The sequence below is a fragment of the Globicephala melas genome, chromosome 10 (genome assembly GCF_963455315.2).
Source record: "Globicephala melas chromosome 10, mGloMel1.2, whole genome shotgun sequence".
Taxonomy (NCBI): Eukaryota; Metazoa; Chordata; class Mammalia; order Artiodactyla; family Delphinidae; genus Globicephala; species Globicephala melas.
The window spans coordinates 46,646,143-46,667,241 of record NC_083323.1 but is presented as its reverse complement, the minus strand read 5'-3'; the positions used below and the strand labels follow the sequence as shown (position 1 = coordinate 46,667,241).

The 21,099-nt window shown below is 41.4% G+C and overlaps 1 protein-coding gene across 1 annotated transcript in view; it reads left to right on the top strand.

Annotated features, from left to right (window-relative positions):
• The window catches only part of MYRFL (myelin regulatory factor like), a 117,204-nt gene extending 98,858 nt beyond the window's left edge, over positions 1 to 18,346 (top strand). The window contains exons 16-25 of the mRNA XM_030866285.2: positions 2,776 to 2,861; positions 5,412 to 5,486; positions 5,570 to 5,622; positions 5,744 to 5,923; positions 11,541 to 11,603; positions 12,249 to 12,336; positions 14,276 to 14,350; positions 17,186 to 17,306; positions 17,632 to 17,706; positions 17,839 to 18,346. Coding sequence (XP_030722145.1) covers positions 2,776 to 2,861; positions 5,412 to 5,486; positions 5,570 to 5,622; positions 5,744 to 5,923; positions 11,541 to 11,603; positions 12,249 to 12,336; positions 14,276 to 14,350; positions 17,186 to 17,306; positions 17,632 to 17,706; positions 17,839 to 17,925 — 903 coding nt within the window. The 3' untranslated portion in view covers positions 17,926 to 18,346. The remainder of the gene's footprint in view (positions 1 to 2,775; positions 2,862 to 5,411; positions 5,487 to 5,569; positions 5,623 to 5,743; positions 5,924 to 11,540; positions 11,604 to 12,248; positions 12,337 to 14,275; positions 14,351 to 17,185; positions 17,307 to 17,631; positions 17,707 to 17,838) is intronic.
• Positions 18,347 to 21,099: the final 2,753 nt, after the last annotated feature.

Below are 21,099 nucleotides of genomic sequence, written 5' to 3'. Positions count from 1 at the left end.
TATGTTAGGCTGTTTCTGGATCACCAGTTAAGGAGTTCATTTGGCAGCCATGAAGACTTTTTGAATAATAACAATAATATCTAAGTTGTATAGTGCATCCTTTCTTTACAGACAGAAAAGGGAGGCAGCATGGCATTGGGGTTAAGAGCACAGATTCCGGAACCAAGTGTTTTTTGGTTCAAATCCTGGCTCTGTGACTTACTAGCAGTGTGATCTTGAGTAAGGAACTTAGCCTTCCTGGGACTCATGTTTCCACATCTCTAAAATAGGGATGATAACAGTACTTGCCTTATAGAGTAGTTGAGGATTACTGTGAGGTTAAATAAATTAGCATACATAAAGCACTCAAGAGTGTGTGGCACATAAGTGCTATGTAAGTGTCCACTGCTATTTAGTATTTTCAAACCCACTGTTTCAGTGGTTCTCATAATTTGGCATGTATCAGTCTTCCAGGGAGCTTGATAAAATACAGGAATGGTGGTGTTTTGCTCTCCCTGTACTGTCTTTCTAGGAGGTTTTGGCTATTTCTCCGAGGTTAACTTGCCCTTCCATACACCAACCCCCTAGGTAACCTTTATTCCTCAAAGCCTCCAAGATCCTTGGAGCATTGAAACACAAGTGTATGGGTGGAGAGTGGTCCTCCTGGGTTGAGTGGGGGCATTAATGAGCAAAGTGCTGGCTATGAGCAGTTGGTGGGCTTTACCTGATGGTGAGAAGCCTGGCTGGGCCAATGCTGGCCAAGATGATGCTCATTCTGGAGGAAGATTCAGGTCTCATCCAGTCCAAACGGTTCCTCTCCTTTCCTTCTCTTTCTTTACTTCCAAGAGGTAGGTGGGTGATTCCTGCTGTGTGTTGATGATTGGGGCGAGGTGAGAAAGACCTCAGGGTTCGAGTAAAAATTCAGAGTATGTGGAGAAGGGAGAGAGGGAAGGAACAAACACAGGCTTCTTCTGAGAGCCCGCCTCCCCCCACAATTCAGGGTATTATGAAAATTAGTAACATAGAGGTCAAATGGATCATACTGAATAAATGATGTATCATCTCAATGAGTATGTTTATTTTTAAATTTATTTATTTATTTATTGTTTTAATCGGGGTATAGTTGTCTTACAATGTTGTGTTAGTTTCTACTGTACAGTGAAGTGCAGTTCCCTATGCTATACAGCAGGTTATTAGTTATCTATTCTAAACATATTAGCAAACACAGATACTTTTCATTATCTCACTTCTTACAGATTCACAGCCCCCCAACTCACACTACATGGTAACCTATTGAATCAGAATTTTTCAGGGCATTTAGATTTTTTAACAAACTCCATAGTAATTCTCATGCAGACTTGAACTTGAGAAACATTTCTCTGTTAATCAGGTCCACCCAGTAACTCTGAAAGGTAGGCAGGTATGATTTTATCTTTCCTATTTTATTGATGAGGAAAATGAGGATCAATGACACTTAGATGACTTGTTCAGGGCTTGACTCCAGGTCTGACCCCAGGTCTTAGGCCATTTTCCTATACAAGGTCAAAGGCTTTTGAGCAAAAGCATGGAGACTTAAAATAATCTGGCAGCTTTGGGGAGTAGGTTGGAAGGGGAAGCTCTTATTCTGAGATTAATACTACTTAATTCTAATCAATTCAGCAAATTTCATTGCATTGAGTTCTTTCTTTGCACAGCACACTATTAGGATGTCCTCAAAACCGTTCCAGTGGGATGTAGGAATGGTATAAACCATCCACTTCTTGGTATTCAAAGTGGCTTCCTACTGCACTTATGGATGACTCAGTTATGATAACCCTAAAATTTGGGTACTTGTTAAAAAGCGTGTGGTTAATTCCGCCCCCCCGACCCCCGATATTACATTGAAGAACATTTTCTTTATGCAGATAACCTGCCCAAGAAATTCAAAGACCAATTTTAAACTATTTCTTAACTACCACCATCCTCCAATTCCCTTCCAATCCTGTACCCGCAGAAGGAAGCAAACATAATACTCTGTATTGCATTAGTAGGAAACTCATATTTAAGGAGCACCGTATTTAACTGGGCAGAAAGCCTCTCGTATCTCCAGCGAGATTCCTCACCAGTTGCACAGCTGTCTCTCCTATGGTTCTTGGCTCATTCCTTATGTGCAAGTTTTTAATGCCAATATGTACCAGTCCTAAAGGTTTGTCTCACTCACTTCCTAGAGAGTGTAATTTACTTATTTTCATATCCCCCTATAACGTTGCTCATAGTAGTGCTTAATGAATATTTGTTGAATGGATATAAGAATAAATAAGACACAGGCCCAGAACAGTCCTCAAAAATAGGTGGCAGCATTGGAAAAAACTGTATATGATTTAAGGAGTAATTAATAGTATTTCATGCCACAAAAATCTTTTCTACAATTTGTCATGCTGCCTGAAGTTCTTCCATTGGGATTTATTCTATTATGTCTTGAAGACTTTTTGATTTTCAAAAGTATCCTATTAAAAGAAATGGACCTCTGGGTTCTGACAGTATATTGTCTGGTAGGTCTTCTCTCATAAAACTTCAAGAAAAAGCACTAATGAATGGCACAGACAGTTGTCCTGCAGGGAAGAGAGAGTGTAGCCTGGAGTGCCAAGAAAAGGGAAGAACTTGGCTTTGAAAGGACTTTGTTTTCAGAGGCAGAGAGGAGGAGGGAGATGTAGGCTGAAGGGAGCAGCGAAGATCCCCTGGGGAGTGAGTCTTCAGGCATCCTTCTCAAAGTTGGCATCACTGATTTTTCGTTTCTCATTGCTGAATTTTTTATAGGTTTCTTTTTCAGGGAAAAAACAGTCGTGTCCCAATTGGGTTTTCCAGACCTTGGTTATAACTCTCATTGCTGTGATGGCATTTTGGTAAGAAAAACATCAGTGTTGTGCTATGTCAAGCTCTTTTTCTCTTCCCATCTCCCTTTTCTCACACATGAACTGGGGACTGACTTTCTATTTACTTTGAAGACAAGGAGCCCTTTAAACCAGACATTGGCCTTTGATTTAGCTTAGAGATACAGGAGCCCTTTATAAACTCATACTTTGAAGAAAAGAAGCACAGGCTTTCTGCTCTTAAATATGAGATAAAGGATGATCTTTTTTTTAATCAACTGATATTTCTTACCAGCTCCCTGTGCCTTTCGTGTGTGTGTGTGTGCGTGTGTATCTTTTTTAGCCTTGCAAATAACTTTCTCAAAATCTTTGCTCTCCTTCCTATCTACTTAGGCGAAAAGAGTGAGTAGGTAATCAGGTACAATCCACTCTCCCATGGATATTCATATTATTAGAATTCTTCTGGATTTTATACCAAAAGAGACTGAGATTACCCCAAGATATGCAATATGATGAAATGGTAGCCAAATGTACTAAGCAGCTAAAGCAAATACATTTGCTATGCAAGCATCACGTGCCTTTTGACTGCCATCCCTCCTTCGCAGGGAGGAGGGGTCATCCTTTACTGGGATGAGGGGTCTTTATCAGGTCTCTGGTCTTCAGGCTCGTGCTGCTGCTATGATGGCTCCTCAGCCTTTGAGCCCTGGTCATCTTTCCTATGTCCTCCTCGCCTTCTTGTTTTCGGTCTGTTTACATGGTGGAAGGGGTATTTATCTATCCCTCCAAAAATGCTTTGTTAGCGTGGAAAAGGACTAGCTTCTGGGCCTTGTCTCAGAGGAGACAATTATCCTCAGAGGCTAAGTAAGGGATGGTCCCAAGGATGCTTCCAGTTTCTTGATCCAAAGCAGCTTCTCAGTTATAGGAGACATTGTGGTCTCTCTGTACCCTTCTCTCCCCTCAGCATTTTAACTTTTCACTTGCTACTGCCCACTGCAGGAAGCATCCCCAAGTATTTGACACCACTACATAGAATTCCCAGTAGAAGCTGGTGTACTTTTCTCACTCTCCTAAGTGAACTTGTCTTCTTCTGGGATTCCCAACTCAGGAGAATGTGAGCATCTACTTTTCACAGACATGCTTAACATTCTCTAGAGACACAGATTCCCATGAAAATCCAATGCAAAGCTTATAGGAAGTCTAATTTTGATATGAAGAGACTGCTTTTTAAATGTGCTTATCAGATCGTACAAATTCCAATGTTGTTGACCTCTAAGACCAGAAATGGGAGGTATTGGGCTTATTGTCTTGTTTCCAGCCTGTGGTGTACCTGAGAAGGGTCAAAACCCTAAAGAAAGAAGCAGATGTCTATTTCATTCTATGATCCTAGAAGTTGCCCAGGCCATGCAATGATGCAGATGGTAAACAAATCAGAAAGAGTATTTAAGGATTAGTAATAGGGAGATAGAAAATGGGGAACGTGGGAGAACAAAGTCAGGGAGACTGTACCACAGCAAGTAGTTGCCAGGGCGACGCCACAAATTCTGTCTAATGGCATCTTTGGAGCTCAGCACCACTTTTCCCAGGCAGGGCTGTGCCCACTGGGCAGTAACCAGCTGCTGCTGAGAACACTCTGGGGCTCCTTTCTTCATGAGCAGAATTCAAATGTGTGGCACATTTCTTTGTGTATATTTAATGATGGTAAATCCACGACCTTCGGTGGGGAAAGATATCAATACTAATGAGGAGTTGAGTCTAGAGAACCAGATGTGACATCAAGCCGGCAAGAGGTCACGTAAGGTCCCCTGTGTCAGGCCCAGCGCACGGCGGGATTGTAGAGAGAGTTCTAGAGACACCCTCGAAAGAGGAGAATGCTGAGTGTTTGGATGGATGTGTGAGCAATATTGGGAAGAGCTTCCCAAAGCTCAGGACCTTTAAGGTAAGCTTCCTTTTGGCTATATAAGTGCTGATAATTGGGGGGAAAGATACACTCATTATTTTGAACTCATGTAGTGTGGAAATAGATGCTTTATTGTACTTTTTTCCTTCCTTTGCCCAATTTGGTGTATTGTGCTCTGAAAAGACAGGCAGCAGGAAGATGTCAGAAGCGGCCAAAGGGTTTGGCACCTACTGCTGACTAAACCTGTGTGGCCTTTCATTTCCCAACACCACAGTGTGGATGCCCTCCACCAGGGGGATATGAACTTTGCTCTGAGTTTTTCCTGCAAGGAGCAGAGGGCTGCCTCCAGTGATTTACATGCTTCCTCTTGTAATCTTCCACTAGTGACAGACGTTTCTGAGACAGCTTGCCAGGGCCAGGGGGCTGCTTTGTGGAAAAATCCGTCAGCCCGGAGTAGCCAGGGAGCCTCTGAGCTCTGGGAAGATTGGGGGCTTTTTCTCACCAGGGCTGAGAGGCAGAACTGTGCTGGCTTCCATGGCGCTTCTGTCAGCCCTGGCTGCCTGCCCCCTCCTCTCCCATCTGTGTGGCCTGGGAGAGGACATCTCTGGCCAGCTGGTTGTGTGAGATATATCTGGAATCAAATCTGCCACATAACTCTTTCTTTCTTTCTTTTTTTTTTTTAACAGTGGCTTGACAATAGTCTCCCTTTACATACTTAGCTTAAAAGATCAAGACCGATGTACCCCAAGTCTCCCTTTGAGGTGAGAGTTCCAGTCTTGTTTTCCTTTGGAGAGAAGGATTCTTGAAGGCCTCTTTCATTAATTATTTTGTTCTCCTCCTCCAGCAACCTCACCAGCTCCCAGGATCCGGCTCTGCCACCCACAGCTTCCCCCTTGGGTAAGATCGTCACATTCCTCACCCTCAAACCTAGCCTGGGTTTCATGTGAATTGTCAAGAGAAGAACCAGCCTTTCAGGTTAACCTTGTCACTCTCCTCCCCTCTGTCCAATGCCTTGCAGCACCTAATACATCTCTGGCAACCACACAACCCCCCTTCCAAGTACCAGAGATCACTTTCTGTGAGATCCTGCCATGTCAGGAGACTTACTGCTGTCCCAACTGGGGAACAAGAAGAGTCCTCTCAAGCCCTGTGCAAAGACAGCCCAAGGAGAAGGAGCCCCATCAGAGGCCATGGGCAGGTAAAGAATGTTCAAAGAGTAACAACTAGTGCTTTGAACCTGAGGTTTTTCCCTCCTCACTGTTTACTTGGATAGTCTGTTAATGGTTCCACTCTTCTATTTGGGGTGGCAAGATCTTTGAAAACACAAATACACAAACTTGTAATCACTTGTAATATTGAGTTCCCCACCCAGGGATGAAATTTTGGTTGATTCAAGTGAAAGGGTCTCATTTATTCACTGCCAACCAAGATAGTAATAGTAGCACAAGAGAAGTAATTATGTGAAGATGGGTAGATCTTTTGGCTCACTTAGAACTTATAAGATGATGTGGCATCTGGGCTCTCTGCCCAAACCAAGCAGGGCAAAATGTAAAAGGCTATGAAGATTCTGATGAGTTCAGGGTAAGCTTTAAGTCCCTGAAAAAGGCTTCCACTTTCAGATTATCTTCTTCCTCCTCCTCGGGGGACGGACACACACACACACACACACACACACACACACACACACACACACACACACACACACACACACACACACACACACACACACACACACACACACACACACACACACACACACACACACACGCTCTCGCTCTCACACACACACACTAAGTAACAGAATTTTCATGTTAAAAAAATTGGGACTTCCCTGGTGGTCCAGTGGTTAGGACTCTGTGCTTCCACTGAAGGGGGCACGGGTTTGATCCCTGGTCTGGGAACTAAGATCCCACATGCCGCGTGGCCAAAAAAATAAATAAATAAATATAATAAATTATGGAAACTTGATCAAGGACTAAAAGTGTAATTATCTCTGTAAGATCAAATACTGTACATCCCAGTGTATACTAAGTTATTGTTTCTAGAAATCTCCTCTGTATACACACATTTTAACAAGTGTCTAAAATAATGATGATGATGATGCTAATAATAACAGTACATACATATCAGTGTGACTTATCAGTTAAGATGCTGTGGTAACAACAACTCCCAAATCACTGTGGCTTAATGTGACAAACATTTATTTGACTCTCTCTATATGTCAAATGTCGATCAAAAGAGGGATCTTGTTCATCACGCCATTCAAGACTCAGCTGATAGAGACTCCTTCTCAGTACGTATTTCCACAGCCTCTATAGAGGTGGTAAGAGAATGGGGCAAATTGTGCACTGGCTCTTACAGCTTCCATGTGGGTGTAACACAAGTCACTTCTGCTTACATGTTACTGGCCAAAGCAAGTGACATTGGTCATGTCTAATTTAAAAACAGTTGGTGAAGTGCAGACCTAACACATGCCTGGAAGAAGATGAGCCAGAATATTTTTGAGTAGACCTAATGACTAATGACATGTAGACTATGGTCAGTGGCTGAAGTTTGGGGGCAGAAGTGTAATTTCCTTTGATATTATTTCATATTCGAGGCTTGAATAAATAACTTCTACAAATCATCACCATCATCAGTAACACCACATAATGACGTATTACTATTGTATGCAAGGCACTGTCATAAGTAGGCTACACGAGTAAGTCCTTTAGTCCTCACAAGCTTGAAAGATAGATAGGCAGAAAGATGCAGAAAGTATCTACTCTATGCCTCTAGAAAGCCCTTTCAGCACCCTCTGCCCCCTCCCCTTTGCCTACAGCCATTAAAAAAAATGTTATGGAAATATAGTTGATTTACAATGTTGTTAGTTTCAGGTGTACAGCAAAGTGAGATAAAAATATATATAAGATTCTTTTCCATTATTTGTTATTACAAGATATTGAGTATCTTGTAATAGTATAGTACCTATGCTATAATAGGTACTATACAAGTACTATACTTGTAATAGTATAGTACCTATGCTATACAGTAGGTCCTTGTTGGTTATCTGTTTTATATATAGTAATGTGTATATTTTAATCCCAACCTCCTAATTTATCCCTCCTCCCCTTTCCCCTTTGGTGCTATAAGTTTGCTTTCTATGTCTGTATCATCTTTTTAGATTCCACATATAAGTGATATCATATGATATTTGTCTTTGACTTACTTCACTTAGTGTGATAATCTCTAGGTCCATCCATGTTGCTGCAAATGGCATTATTTCACTCTTTTTATGGCTGAGTAATATTCCGTTGTGTGCCTATAGCCACTGAGATGTTGTCCCCAGTGTGGGATATTTCTGGGGGCCCGAAGAAAAGCATTTCTCCTCTGCTGCTGCTCCATCTTTTGCCTCTGTCCAGGGCAACATATGACATCAGGGTTCCTAAATCCAAAAGAAGAGAAAACCAGGCAAATATTCTTTTCAACAAGATGTTTCTGAGGCATTTAAGACCAATTACAAATTTAAAAATAAAAATTTTTTAATTAAAAAAAACCTTAGAGTAACTCTCAGTGAGATGTGGAGTAATATTTAATAGTTTACCAAGCCCCAGAACACATTTATGAGCCTCCTTCCTGAGGAGTAAGACGACTAGTAAAATAAGTACAGGGAAATCAGCATGTTCATGACATGCTGAGCTCAAGCCATTATTCTTCCTTTGGGCCTAAGTTGGTTGCTTAAAATGTCTTTCAGAAAGGTTATCCCCTCTTCTCACACTTTAATAAAAGGTTTGCGTAAGACTAATAGGAAGTGGAAAGTGGGTATTTCAAAATATTCAGCTTCTACTCTGAGGAACTGAGTGTGATGCATCAGATTTTAATCTATGGAACTAATAAAGATTTAAATAGGCAGCAGAGTTAGATAATAAAAACTTAAGAGCCTGTGGGAAAAAGCATCAGTGGAGTTCTACAGATTTTAAGAGATTTCGTAAAGACTTTTAAAATCTCACAAAGCAAAAGGCATCTGTAATTCATGCTTATTTTGATTCGGAGACCAGACCTCTGAGAAGAGTCAATGATTGAAAGAAAATGTTTCCCCGTGTTAAAGGACTCAGTCGTCGATTGGTTGGGCTCATTGACTTTTTCTTGGCCTGAGCCTGTTTCAGTCATGAAAGAAAAAGGTATCCAAGATGTACTGGGAATCAGCCATCAGTGCAGTTTTACAAGTAGCGCAATACACACATTCTACCACGACAGGATATACTTTGGTTGGACACCATCTTAAGTCTCTCCTCTCCAGAAGTTTCTGATTTAGTTTATGGGGAGATCTCATCTGCTGATTGTGAAATATATCTCCAACTTTACGATGGAAACCATTGGGAATGTATATTAACTTTATAGGGAATATTGCTGGAAGGCACTTGTAAAATGAGAGCCACCCCTGTATGACTACAGGAGAATTTATGGTTTTCCAATAACCAGCCTTTCGGAATTGAATAGTCTTGCCTCAGAGAAGTGACAAAGTCGAGGTGTTTTACAGGAGACTCAAAATTTATTTCCAATCCTGCTTTTGAAAAGCCATTTTCATAATTCTAAGCTGTAAGATTATCTCTCCTCAACTTCACCTTTTTATTACTGTTAAAAAACACTTTATCCCATTAGATGCTGAATCTTAATCACAGGGTTCTACGTCTCCAGGAACCCAGAAATACACTTCTGTGGAAGTAAGACAACTCTGTAGTTCTATTGCCAGACTTTACAATGACGTTTTTCCTGAAAATTCGGCAGGAAAATAGAACAAAAGGTAGGGAAAGAAAACAGACAGGATAGAGAAGTCGGGTTTCCCCTTCTCTTTATGCCTCATTTGCCTTGTAAATAAGCCTTCTATGGAAGCAGTCATAAGCAAAACTCATAGCAGGAGACATGTGCTCGAAAATTACTATTTGAATAGCTGGAATCCAAGAAATCTGGAGGCCTTTTAGACAGTACATACATTTTTAGGTAAAGGGAAATATTCAGTTTTCTAGAAAATCACCATATATCAAGGTCCATTTCTTCTTAAAGGGAAGCATCACGCTGGGGAGGAATTTCAGGAAACTTGCCTCACCTTCAAGTTGTCTCACTCCCCTTTGCTAACAGGATGAAGAAGCCCAGCTCCCCCGAGTCCACTCCTAGCACCCCTCTGCACCCATCCCCTAGGGGTGTCTCCTTTGAGTGTGGAAGAGGAAACATTTTTCTAGAAGCTACATGACTGGCTTTCCCTCCTCCCTTCCTCTTTCCCTGACTCTCCTCCTTCCATCCTTCCACAGATATGTAGTCAGCCCCACAGTTGAGCCTGGCATTGCCTTATGTGGGGATACAATAGTGAACAAGATGCAGTCTTCCAAAAGCTCACAGTTAGGTTTCTAGACAAGAAAACCAGCCCTTCCACTTAGTGTGAGAAGTACTAACCTGGACAGATACTTAGGAGCGACTAACCCCCAGAAGTCTGCACCGTTACTTTGCTTTCTACTCTGAAATTCCATACAGAAACTTGTTTTAGCTCTTGTCTCTTTTTCTTTCCCATGAAAGCAGCACATATTGTTTTAACTTACGTCTCTTGTTAAATAAGGTTAACGTCTTTGTGTTTTGCCCCAAATTATATTGAAAAACATAGATATTGTTTAATGAAAATGAAGGACTGCAATAAAGAGTACATATACTTGAGAAAACATCTGCAAATTTAAAAACTGACTGCAAAAACTTTAAAATTCTTTTGTTAGGTTTGCTGAACTCACTAAATGGTTGCTTTTACCATCCACTTTAAAAAGATACATTTTTTTCCCCATAGCCTTAACAACAGTCATCTGAGTGGTTACCTTTTCAATATTGCTTTTAAAATGCCTTTTCAGCTCTGACGGGTCATAACCACTCCCCTGGCTTCCTTCCCCACAAGCGAGCTCTGGCCCCATACCAGTGATTTGAGTCCTCTCCTCAGCTGGCTGCAGCTCAGTTTTTAACTTAAGCTCGCTTTTTTCCTGAGTGGATCACATTATGCTTGGAGTTATAGATGATTCAAAGAATGTTAGTAGAGCTTCTCTAGTCTGGAGTTTTTGAGAAAGGGCAAAGATACAAGAAAAGTAACAATCCAGAGATAATGTGCCCTTTGGTACAGTGATAGAGAAGGTATCACTGATTGATCACCACTTAGAGGATTCGGTAATAATACATGCCATGGCAGTGGAAGTGGGGGAGCTGTGAGCTGCAGTGATCTAATCCGGGATGGTGTCTTAGTCGGCTGGGGTTGCCATAACGAAATGCCACAGACTAGGTGACTTAAGCAACAGAAATTTATTTTCTCACAGTTCTGGAGGCTAGAAGTCCAAATTAAGGTGCTACCAGGTCTGGTTTCTTGAGGCCTCACTCCTTGGCTCGAAGATGGCTGCTTTCTCTCTGTGTCCTTACAAGGTCTCTCCTCCATGCAAGCAGGCCTCTTCATGTCCTAATCTCCTCTTCTTATAAGAATGCCATTCGGATTGGATTAGGGCCCACACTAACAGCCTCATTTTAATTTAATTATCACTTTAAAGGCCCATCTCCAAACACAGTCACATTCTGAGTGAGTTACCAGGGGTTAGGGCTTCATGCATAAGAACTTGGAGGACATAATTCAGTCCGAAACAGGTGGCTTTTTGGAGAAGGGTGACAGTAAACTAGCTCTGTATGAAATGGCATAGGGATGTGATGGGTTGAAAGGTGGGGGAAACATTCAACTGACAGAGACAAACTAGGGCACACATTGGGTTTCTTCCCATCCTGAACAAGCTTCAAGACTGACAGACTTTCTTCCTCTTCAGGAGACAGGAGCACATCATTCTTGGCAGGACAGGCGCTAACCAACCTTGACTGGGGGAGCGACTGTAAGTTTATATTTAAGTGACTCTCTTCTTTGTTTTTGTGGAGCCAGGCAGAATACTAACAAGCTGTGAAAGCATTACTGGAGTAAGGCACAGGGACGGAGGCTGCACTCTGCCACAAACACCCGTGGGAGTACATTTTGATAATCGAGGCCTCCCTAACCATTAAGGAGGCATTAGAAATGGTTGCATACCGCTAGGCCTTTTGGTTGATCTTCATGGATTTTAATAATTTATTTGAACTTCCTGCTCTCTTCTATTTTTCTGCTAAATTTTTAGTTGGTTTTCTGTTTTCTGATTTTTGTTGAATCTTTCTTTATTGGCCAGATTGCATATCACATTGCGCTCTCCATTTTCAATAAATCTCAATTTAGTAGGACTTCCACGATCCAGGCATTGTTTTGGATATTATGAGGCTGTCTATTGGAGCTTGGTTTTTTTTTTGTTTTTTTTTTTAGTTTTCTTAAAACTTACTGTAACAACAACAAAAGCCTTCTCCCCTTTCTTCTTTTTTTCCCCCATTTGAATGCAAATGGAATCCATTTATCTAAGAAACTCTTATTTCACAATCTGCAATTTGGAGCCTGCGCTGGAGCACAATGCTCTTTTTCTCTGCAGAAAAGTTTACTTTATTTCTTCTCAATTCAGGGATTGATACAACCATCAGTTCTATTCAGATTATGGAAATCCAGCAAATAATAGATCGTCGGTATTGCAGTAGAAGCCTCCAGTGCGGGTGGGTAAGCCTCCCCATTATCCCCTGATTGTTTCTGGAATTTACTCAGGGCTCTGGGTTTTTGAGACTGGAATGAAAGCTAATGCTACCCGGTAAAACCGATGTGTGCTTACATTGCTCCTTAAGTGAAAACACATTTGTTGCATGGTGGAAGAGGGAATCGTAAAATGGTTGGTATTAGCAAATGTCAATAAACCACGGCTCCAAAGATTGCAGTCTCCTGGTTTAATGGGTAAGTCCAAAGCTAAAAGCTTAGGGGGCAGCTCTGTGGCTGACTCTCTGAGGCCACATACCATAGGCACAGAGCTGTTAGTTAATTTTATAGAAAAGAAAGACATTATTACTGATGGCTCCAAGTTATGAGTGAGCTGACATTTGTATATTTTAATAACAAGGGATATCATTATTTTAATTGCTGAAAAATATAGCTTATCCTAACCTTTTCAGTTAAGAGAAAAAAATCTGGGTACTGCAAAAGTTATCAGCAATGTTCATCTCTAGTGTATCGCCTGCATCAAGGTAACAATGCATCTAGACGCATAGAGGGCAAGCATAGAAGCTTCAGCAAACACAATATGCAAGTTGTAGGCATTAAGAATAAGGAGTTATTTTTCTTTATTTGATCAGTATTTACTGGTTTAGTTAAGCCTGCTAATATTTAAGCCTGCTAGGTTAAAGGCAAGGCTGTATATTTTGAATTGGTGTCACAAATCCTACGGATTCTCAGCCTTATTTCTTTTTCAGCCTAATGTACCTTAGGCTTCAGGCTGATGGTCCTGACTTTTGAAAATAACCTGTGTGGTGCTTTATGATTTGTTTATGACCTTTACATTCATTATGTCATTGAATTCTCACAAAATCACATGAGGTTGGTATTATCCCCATTTTGCTGTTACAAAAACTTGAGGCTCAGTGAGCTTGAAAAAGTCAGAGACAGACATAATTGGTTTGGTAGAATGACGTAATGAAGAGTGAGATGATTTGGGTTCAAATTCCAGCACTTTGACAAGATGTTTATTCTCCCTGCGTACCTGTTTCTCATCTGTAAGATGAGGATACTTACTAGCTAAGGAGTTGGGTGCCTGGAAAGCACACAGATGTTGGGAGGCACATAGTAGGAAAAGAATTCTATTTACCCAAGCTTCCTCCAGTAGGACAAAGCCCTCCCGATCCCAGTTCAGATCTATTGCTTTTATTTTTGCTTTCTTATTTTTAACAGCCCAGTTTAATATTCATTAACGGAAATTTTAAATGATTGGCTCTTTCCCCCATTTATCTGGTTTTAAGTTATTTCTCCATATAATTCAAAGGATGGCCAGTCATAAGAACTTGTAAGCCTTTTTGCTAGGGTTTTCATTACAGTAGGGATCAGTGGAACTCCCCCCTTTCCCTAAGCATCCCTCGTCAAGGGCAGGAGGAATGTCTGTATAAGCATTTCTGTCTTGCAGTTTTCTCCATTACTAAATGGTAATTAGGACTATAATAATTTTAGTTGATTCCAGTTCTGAAAGTACATGATATTTCCTGCTAATGTTGCCTAAAAGGGAGTGGTTTACTGTAAAAAAGCTGGTATTTATTATTTCCAATTTTCTTTCCAGAGGGATTGTTAGTTTGAGGACTTTGCCTCATTTGTCTTCTGAAATCTGTATCTCCTTAAGGGGAACTGAAGTCATTTCCTATTTGTTTAGTTTTGTGCATATGGTCTGGGATTTGACTTTCTGTCATTTCTTCTGTGTATTTTAACAAACCATAAATCTTTGTGGTATATTTCATATATAGTAAGATCCGAAAGAGATCACTTTGAAATTTAAACTTGATTTTCTGTATCAGTTACGTATTATAGAATATTTCACAGTTTACATAGTATACAAAAAGTAGAAAAAACCCTTTTGAACCCTTTCCTGAGTATTTTGATTTGTGGTTTTTTTTCCATAATTAGGTCTGGAAATTACAATTACCATATTCCTGTTAATAAGTACACACCTACCAATGTCAAATTCTCTCTGGAAATCAAGTAAGTGCATAGCTGTAAAAGACAATTCTGTTTTTATCATTATTTGAATAACAATACTGAATTTCCTTCACAATTTGATCAATAAGTTAGGAAGTGGAAAGTTATCAGTTAAAGAATAATGGTTGGGTTGAGAGTTAGGCCAGCTTGAGGGAGGGGTTTTCAAAATGAAGGTTGGGGCCTTCCAGGCTCCCTCCAGTGGAATGGAAAGGCTCTGTGCTGTATACTCATACCTACAAAGTGACAATGACCCTGGGTTTGATGCTCTCAGACTGCCCCTGGCTGTGTCCCTTTGAATTGGGGTGGGAACTAGAGTAATAGTGTGGCCCTGGCCCCCTGGATGTGGGGGGCTGCACATTTTTGTGAGCTTCTGGGAGCAATGCTAATGCAGACACCACCCCCTTCCCCCAAGGGAGTTGAAAAAAAGAAGTCAGAGTTTGGAGGTGGGCAGACCAGTGTTCAGATTTTGTCTCTGTCACTTACTAATTCTGTAATCTTGGGGAAACCAGTCATCCTCTCTGAGCTACTGTTTATTCATTTGTAAGATGTGTTTGACATTATACCATAACAAGGAGAGCTGCTGTGAGAATCACAGATAATAGTGAAATTAATAACTACCATTTGCTGAGCACAGACTATATGCCAGACACTCTACACTTTACTACTGGGTCATATAATCCTCTCAACAATCCGCTGAGGTTGGCATTTTTTTTTCTGGTTTATATTTTTCAGATGGGAACAGTTAGTTTAGAGAGGTCAAAAAGCCTGTCCCAAAACTCATAGTGAGTAAGTGGTGGAGCTGGGCTTCAAATCAGCCCTTCCTTTTAGCCATCACTTTCCTGCCTCCCCAGTGACATGAGATATTTAAGAACATTGCCCCTTCCTGGCACATAGCAGGCACTTCATATTATGACTGCCTTTCCTCCAAAAATCACAAAACTCTAATCTATTTTATCAGCTATTTAAAATAATTATGGTACCTTAAGACTTTTGCAGAAATTATGCAGTGAGATACCATGCAGATAGATGGTGTTTATTTTGTGTCTCTTGATGTCAGTTTCTCCTTTGTCCCTTCCACATTTCCTCTCTTCTCCCTTTCCTTTCTCCCTTTCCTCTGTCCTCCCCACTTTCCCTCTGTTTCCCCAGCCCTGTTACTCTTCCTCCATCAGTCCCTCCCCCCTCCCCACCCCATCTCTTCCTCTGTTTCACTCAGACTTCATACTCCTTCTCTCATCCACTTTGCTTCTACAGTGAGCTAATGACACACGCCAACTGCTTGCCTTGGAAAGGTTTGTTTCAAGCAGCTAAAATTCCATGACTTAGAACCCACCATATTTACAGGCAGAGCAAAAGCTAAATGTACTATTCTCTAGCACTCTCTAAGCAACCTGGAATATCGTTTCCTCATTCGTTCCTAGCTTCGATGGAGGGAAATAAGTGAAGTGGTATATCCCCTGAAGTGGCGGATGGTCATCTTGAACCACTAAATCAGGCTATTTTTTTTTTTAATATACATTTACTTATTTATTTTTTGGCTGTGTTGGGTCTTTGTTGCTGCTTGTGGGCTTTCTCTAGTTGCGGTGAGTGGGGGCTACTCTTCGTTTTGGTGTGTAGGCTTCTCATTGCAGTGGCTTCTCTTGTTGCAGAGCACGAGCTCTAGGCATGTGGGCTTCAGCAGTTGTGGCGCACAGGCTTAGTTGCTCTGCGGCATGTGGGATCTTCCCGGACCAGGGCTCGAACCCGTGTCCCCTGCATTGGCAGGCGGATTCTTAACCACTGCGCCACAAGGGAAGCCCCTAAATCAGGCTTTTTAGATTAAGAACCATTTTTTTCTAACATGGGTGATCTTAAAATAACACATATACTCAACCGAGATTGTAGGTTGTCCCACTTGTGCAAAAATATTGTTTCCAAAGACAGATGGATCTCATCTTGATGATGATTCTTGGGCCAGCCTCCAGAGAAGAACCATTCTTTCTGACAGGTCTTCCACCCTGATACTTGAAGGGCTTATAATTCCTAACGGGGCTCACCTGCACATCCCTACCTGTGTTGTTTGCCTCTCTGATTCAAACAATACCTACTCAGAGCAGGAGTCTGCAGAATCTGAAATCCTGGAAACTTCAGATGGAAGCAAATTCAGCTGCCAGTGAAAAGAGAAGGAATACATCCAAAAATTATTTAAAAATCTAGGAAGATAAGAAGTTCTGATGTTGAGGTGATTTAAGTCATGAGATTAGGTTTTAGAGACTGTCATATGTTATCTCAGTTTTAGTTTTAGTCAGTTCCAGGCTACTATAACAAGAACCCCATAGACTGGGTGGCTTAAACCACATTCATTCCTCACAGTTCTGGAGATTGGGAAGTCCAAGATCAAGGCACAGATTCGGTGTCTGGTGAGAGTCCACTTCCTGGTTGATAGGTAGCCGTCTTCTCTCTCTGTCCTCACATGGCAGAAGGGATGAGAGACCTGGGTTCCTTTTTATGAGGTCACTATTTCCACTCATGAGGGCTCCACCGTCATGACCTAGTCAACTTTCTAAAGGCTCTACCTCCTAACACCATCACATTAGAGGTTAAGATTTAAACATACGAATTTTGGAGAGGACACAAACATTCAGTCCATAACAGTAGTCATCTGAGATTGAGTTTCTGTTATAATGAGATGTGAACTAGTATATTGGCATCCGTGAGCTTTGTGTAATAACATGCCTATTTGGAACTTTGAATGGATTTCCAAGGTATGTTCCCATTAGTCCCTCTTCTTATCAAGATGTAGCCTAGTGGGAGCTGGTAACTTCTTTTCCATTTGCCCTTTCTTTTCTTTGTCTCTTGAAGCACAACAGAGCCATTGATAGTCTTCCAGTGCAAGTTCACCCTTGGAAGTATGTGTTTCCATAGTAAAAGGGAAGCCAAAGGCATGCAAAGCCACCAAGAAGTCTCCCAGGAGATGACACAGGTAACGTTTTCCAGCTCCTCGGCATTCCGTTCTCATTCTAGAAGAAGTGTGTCTACAGTTTTGGCACAGCCTCTGTTCTTCACTGAGAGAGATGCCATGAGCCACAGGCCAATGTTTCCCTTTGCTGACTCTGATCACAGAGCTTTGTTCAGCATCTTCTGCGCATCCTTCAGAAGCTGCAGACTTTTCCAGCAACACCATCAAAAGCTGTTGTCACAAATACCTCTCCTACAGCAGTCAAGGGAATGCTTTTTCAGCCTATGTTCTTTCCAACTGAGTGTAAAATACAGTTATGAAATGGATCTCTCTTTCATTCATTATTTAGGGATATCAGCACATTTGGAGCCTCCCTGCAGCCCCGTTCTTTGACAGCGCATACCATTTCCGGGTAGCTGCGCCGGTAAGCTCTCTTTTTTTCTTTTCAGTGAGAAAGAAATGGGCCATTAGATAAATAAATAGATAAATAAACTTTAGCTACAATTAATTCTTACATTAATCATTCTCTCTTTTCTTTTCCCCCTTGTTCTGACAGGATTTAGCTGACTGTTCAACGGATCCTTATTTTGCTGGGATATTCTTTACAGACTACTTCTTTTACTTCTATCGACACTGTGTCTAATTTATTCAAGTTTGTTTGGGGACTTTACCAAAGAAAAATACTCAAATACAGTTAACGGAAACTTACAACCTCTTGCAACTTCTTTCTTCTCTTTGTAAAACATTCACATTTATTGCCAAAGGGCTTTTTCCAGGCTTTGGCTTCCAACAGTTTTGAGACATTAATGAGGAGAATAAAGCGTTTGCTGGAACTTGAGATAATGTGGTGTTTGATTTTGCCGTGACTATGAGGAAAACGTTTCCTGGAGTAAACAGCACTGTTGGATTTGAAAATACTGCTTCTGTTACTAAGGAAGCTGTGAAGTCAAAATGGGTACGTTTAACTTTACTTTGTCTTAATGTATCTCAATGCTTTTGAGAAAAACAAAAAGGCCTATTTCAGCCATGTCAACTTGGACCCACTAAACACAGACTCTTGAGAATTTGTGATAACCAAATGTGTGTTGGGGGAGGGGTGGGTGGTGTCTGATGCTGAGCTCACATTTAGGCAAACTATTGCTATGTGTAGGTATGTGTGTGTGCACACGCATGCACGCTACATACACTAGCGTAGAGAATGTAGCTTGCTAATAAATTGGGCTTAAGAAAAATAATTGCAGTTCTACTTTGTAAGGTTTGATGGATGCTAACTTTCTGTATCCTCTTGGGAAGCACTAGCTTGTGACAAGTCCTTTAAGGTAACCCAGACAGTCTAGGCTCAGATAGTTGCATTTGATCTTCCAGTTGTCATTGATTTGTTTTGTTGTTCTTCCTCTACTTATAAGGGGTTCTCTTACAGACCATTAAGACCCATTTCCATTGTTTGTAGCTGAATTAGCTTTGGATATTTCTACCTGGTTTATGGGTAGATTTGTATGCCCTTCCCAACTTAGAAGAGCCGGAAATCCTCTAGCTGGAGTGTTATCAACTATATCTTTTATTTTCTGTATTCTGATGTTTTGACGTCTTGGGGTCTTGCTGACCCTCATGGAACACCACCTCCCAGGGTTAGCCAGTTCCTAGAGATAGTAAACAACTTGCCCACCTGCGATTTTTCAAATACAAACCAGCAAATCTGGAGCTCACACTCCAACCACCTCCTTTATCAAGTTCTCATACTGGGGGCCACTATCCACCTGCCCTAATCACTCCAGGGCCATGTACCAGACAACTAGGGACAGCCCCTATAGCCCAGCGCCTGCTACGATTACTCAACTAGCCAGTCCCAAGCCTGTTTCCCCTGCCTTACCTGTTCCTTCCCTGGGAACCACAAAAAAGGCTTTTACCCAAGGTTGATCCCTCTCCCCCTGCCTCCTGACTGACCCTGCTGCTTCCCAGTGTGGTCCCCCAAGGCATGGCATGTCTCCTCCTCTTGGGAACTGTAACAAACTACCTTTTCAATGGTGATCATCTTCTGATCTGTTGACCTTCCTACCTTAAAATTTTCATTAATACACTATATTTTAGGACATGGCGATTCAAGCCACTCTAGCTCTAGCTTCAGGTAGCAGGGCTGCTGAATGGCTTATCTTACTGTTGGCATGTGTGATACTGTAATTTACAATAAGAAATGTATATTTGATTTTGTCCCCAGTTCCTGGCACAGAGCTCCTAAAACCTTTGGAATTCCCTAAGTGCTGAGAGAGATAAAGGTGTCTTTTGTTTTGTCAGTGAGGTGACATTTGGATGGCACAAAAGGATGGGGCTGGTTGCCAGGACAACCAATCATATGATTAGAGGGTTTGAACTTCCAGTCCCACCCGTGATTTCTGGGGAGGGACAAGGAGCTGGAGGTTGATTTCAATCAATTAATCAATCATAATTAATCAATCATAATTTAATCATGCCTATATAATGAATCCAGAGTTCGGAGAGCTTATGGATTGGTGAACACGTGGAGATTTGAGAAGACTGGCAGCCTTGGAGAGGGCATGGATGTTCTTTACCCTTTCTCTGCCCCTAACCCTGTGTACCTCTTCCATCTGGCTGTTCCTGAGTTATATTCTTTTATAATAAACACAGAATCTAGTAAGTAAAATGTTTCTCTGAGTGCTGTGAGCCACTTTAGCAAATTAATCAAACCCAAAGCAGGAGATAGGGTCAACTCTAATCTATAGCTGGTAGGTCAGAAGCAAACATGATAACCTGGGCTTGCAACTGGCATCTGAAGTGGGCAGGAGGGGGGTGGGGGTGGGGTGTCCTGTAGGACTGAGCCCTCGGCTGGTGGAATCTGCAGCTGTGCCCCGAGAGACAGTACGAGAACCGAGCTGGGTTGCTGGACACCTCACTAGTGGCTGAGAATGGTCTGGCGCTGTGCGGGTGAGACTCCTCCATACAGTGGAATTGGGTCCCAGAACCATGGTTAGCCTATGAGTCAAGTAGGATGAGGCGGATGGGTATTTTTTCGCCCATGACAGTGGTAATCAGTAGGAATAAGTCCCCATTTGCTTATTTTCAAATGGGATTAAACACGTGCCACATGGATGGAAATTACAAGAGCTATTAAGAAAAGACAAGTTCCTTACTGACACAAAAGGCATTTCGAAATAACTTAGGGACACAAAGGTAGTTTAACCCAGTAGGACCTGAGATTTTGGAGCCAAACAGTCCTTGCCTTGGTCCTGAATCCAGACTTTGTGTATCCTTGAGCGAGTTACTTAACTTCTCCTAGCCTCAATTTCCTCATTTATAGAAGAGGATAGTGAGTATCTGCAATAGATAGGATTAAATGAGATAAAATACGTAAAGCACAGATAGGCTCTAAATAAATATTAGCTGTTATTGTTATACAGAACAGAATAGTTATAAAGATTACAGTGGGATAATAAAGGGACTGAGTAACTGAACACTCACACACAGAGGCATTCCATCAACTGTGAAAACCAAACTGCAGATAGAGCATATGCATGTGTATTACATAATTAATTACATTAACTTGACTCTTCTACTGTTAAATACTGGTCAGTAGCCAAGTTACAGGAGTTCCTTTCGGCACATAAATCCCATGTTCTTATTCACTCACATATGTTCAGGATAATATGGGGGTTTCAGATATCTAGTTGAGTAATGTTGCCTATAAGGAGATTTCTGTAAAATGAATAGTTTCCCCACTAATCCATAAAAAACTGAAAGTCTTTTCCCCACAGAAAACTTATTACAGGAGATGTGTTGAAAGACTTCAGAACGAAAGGATTTA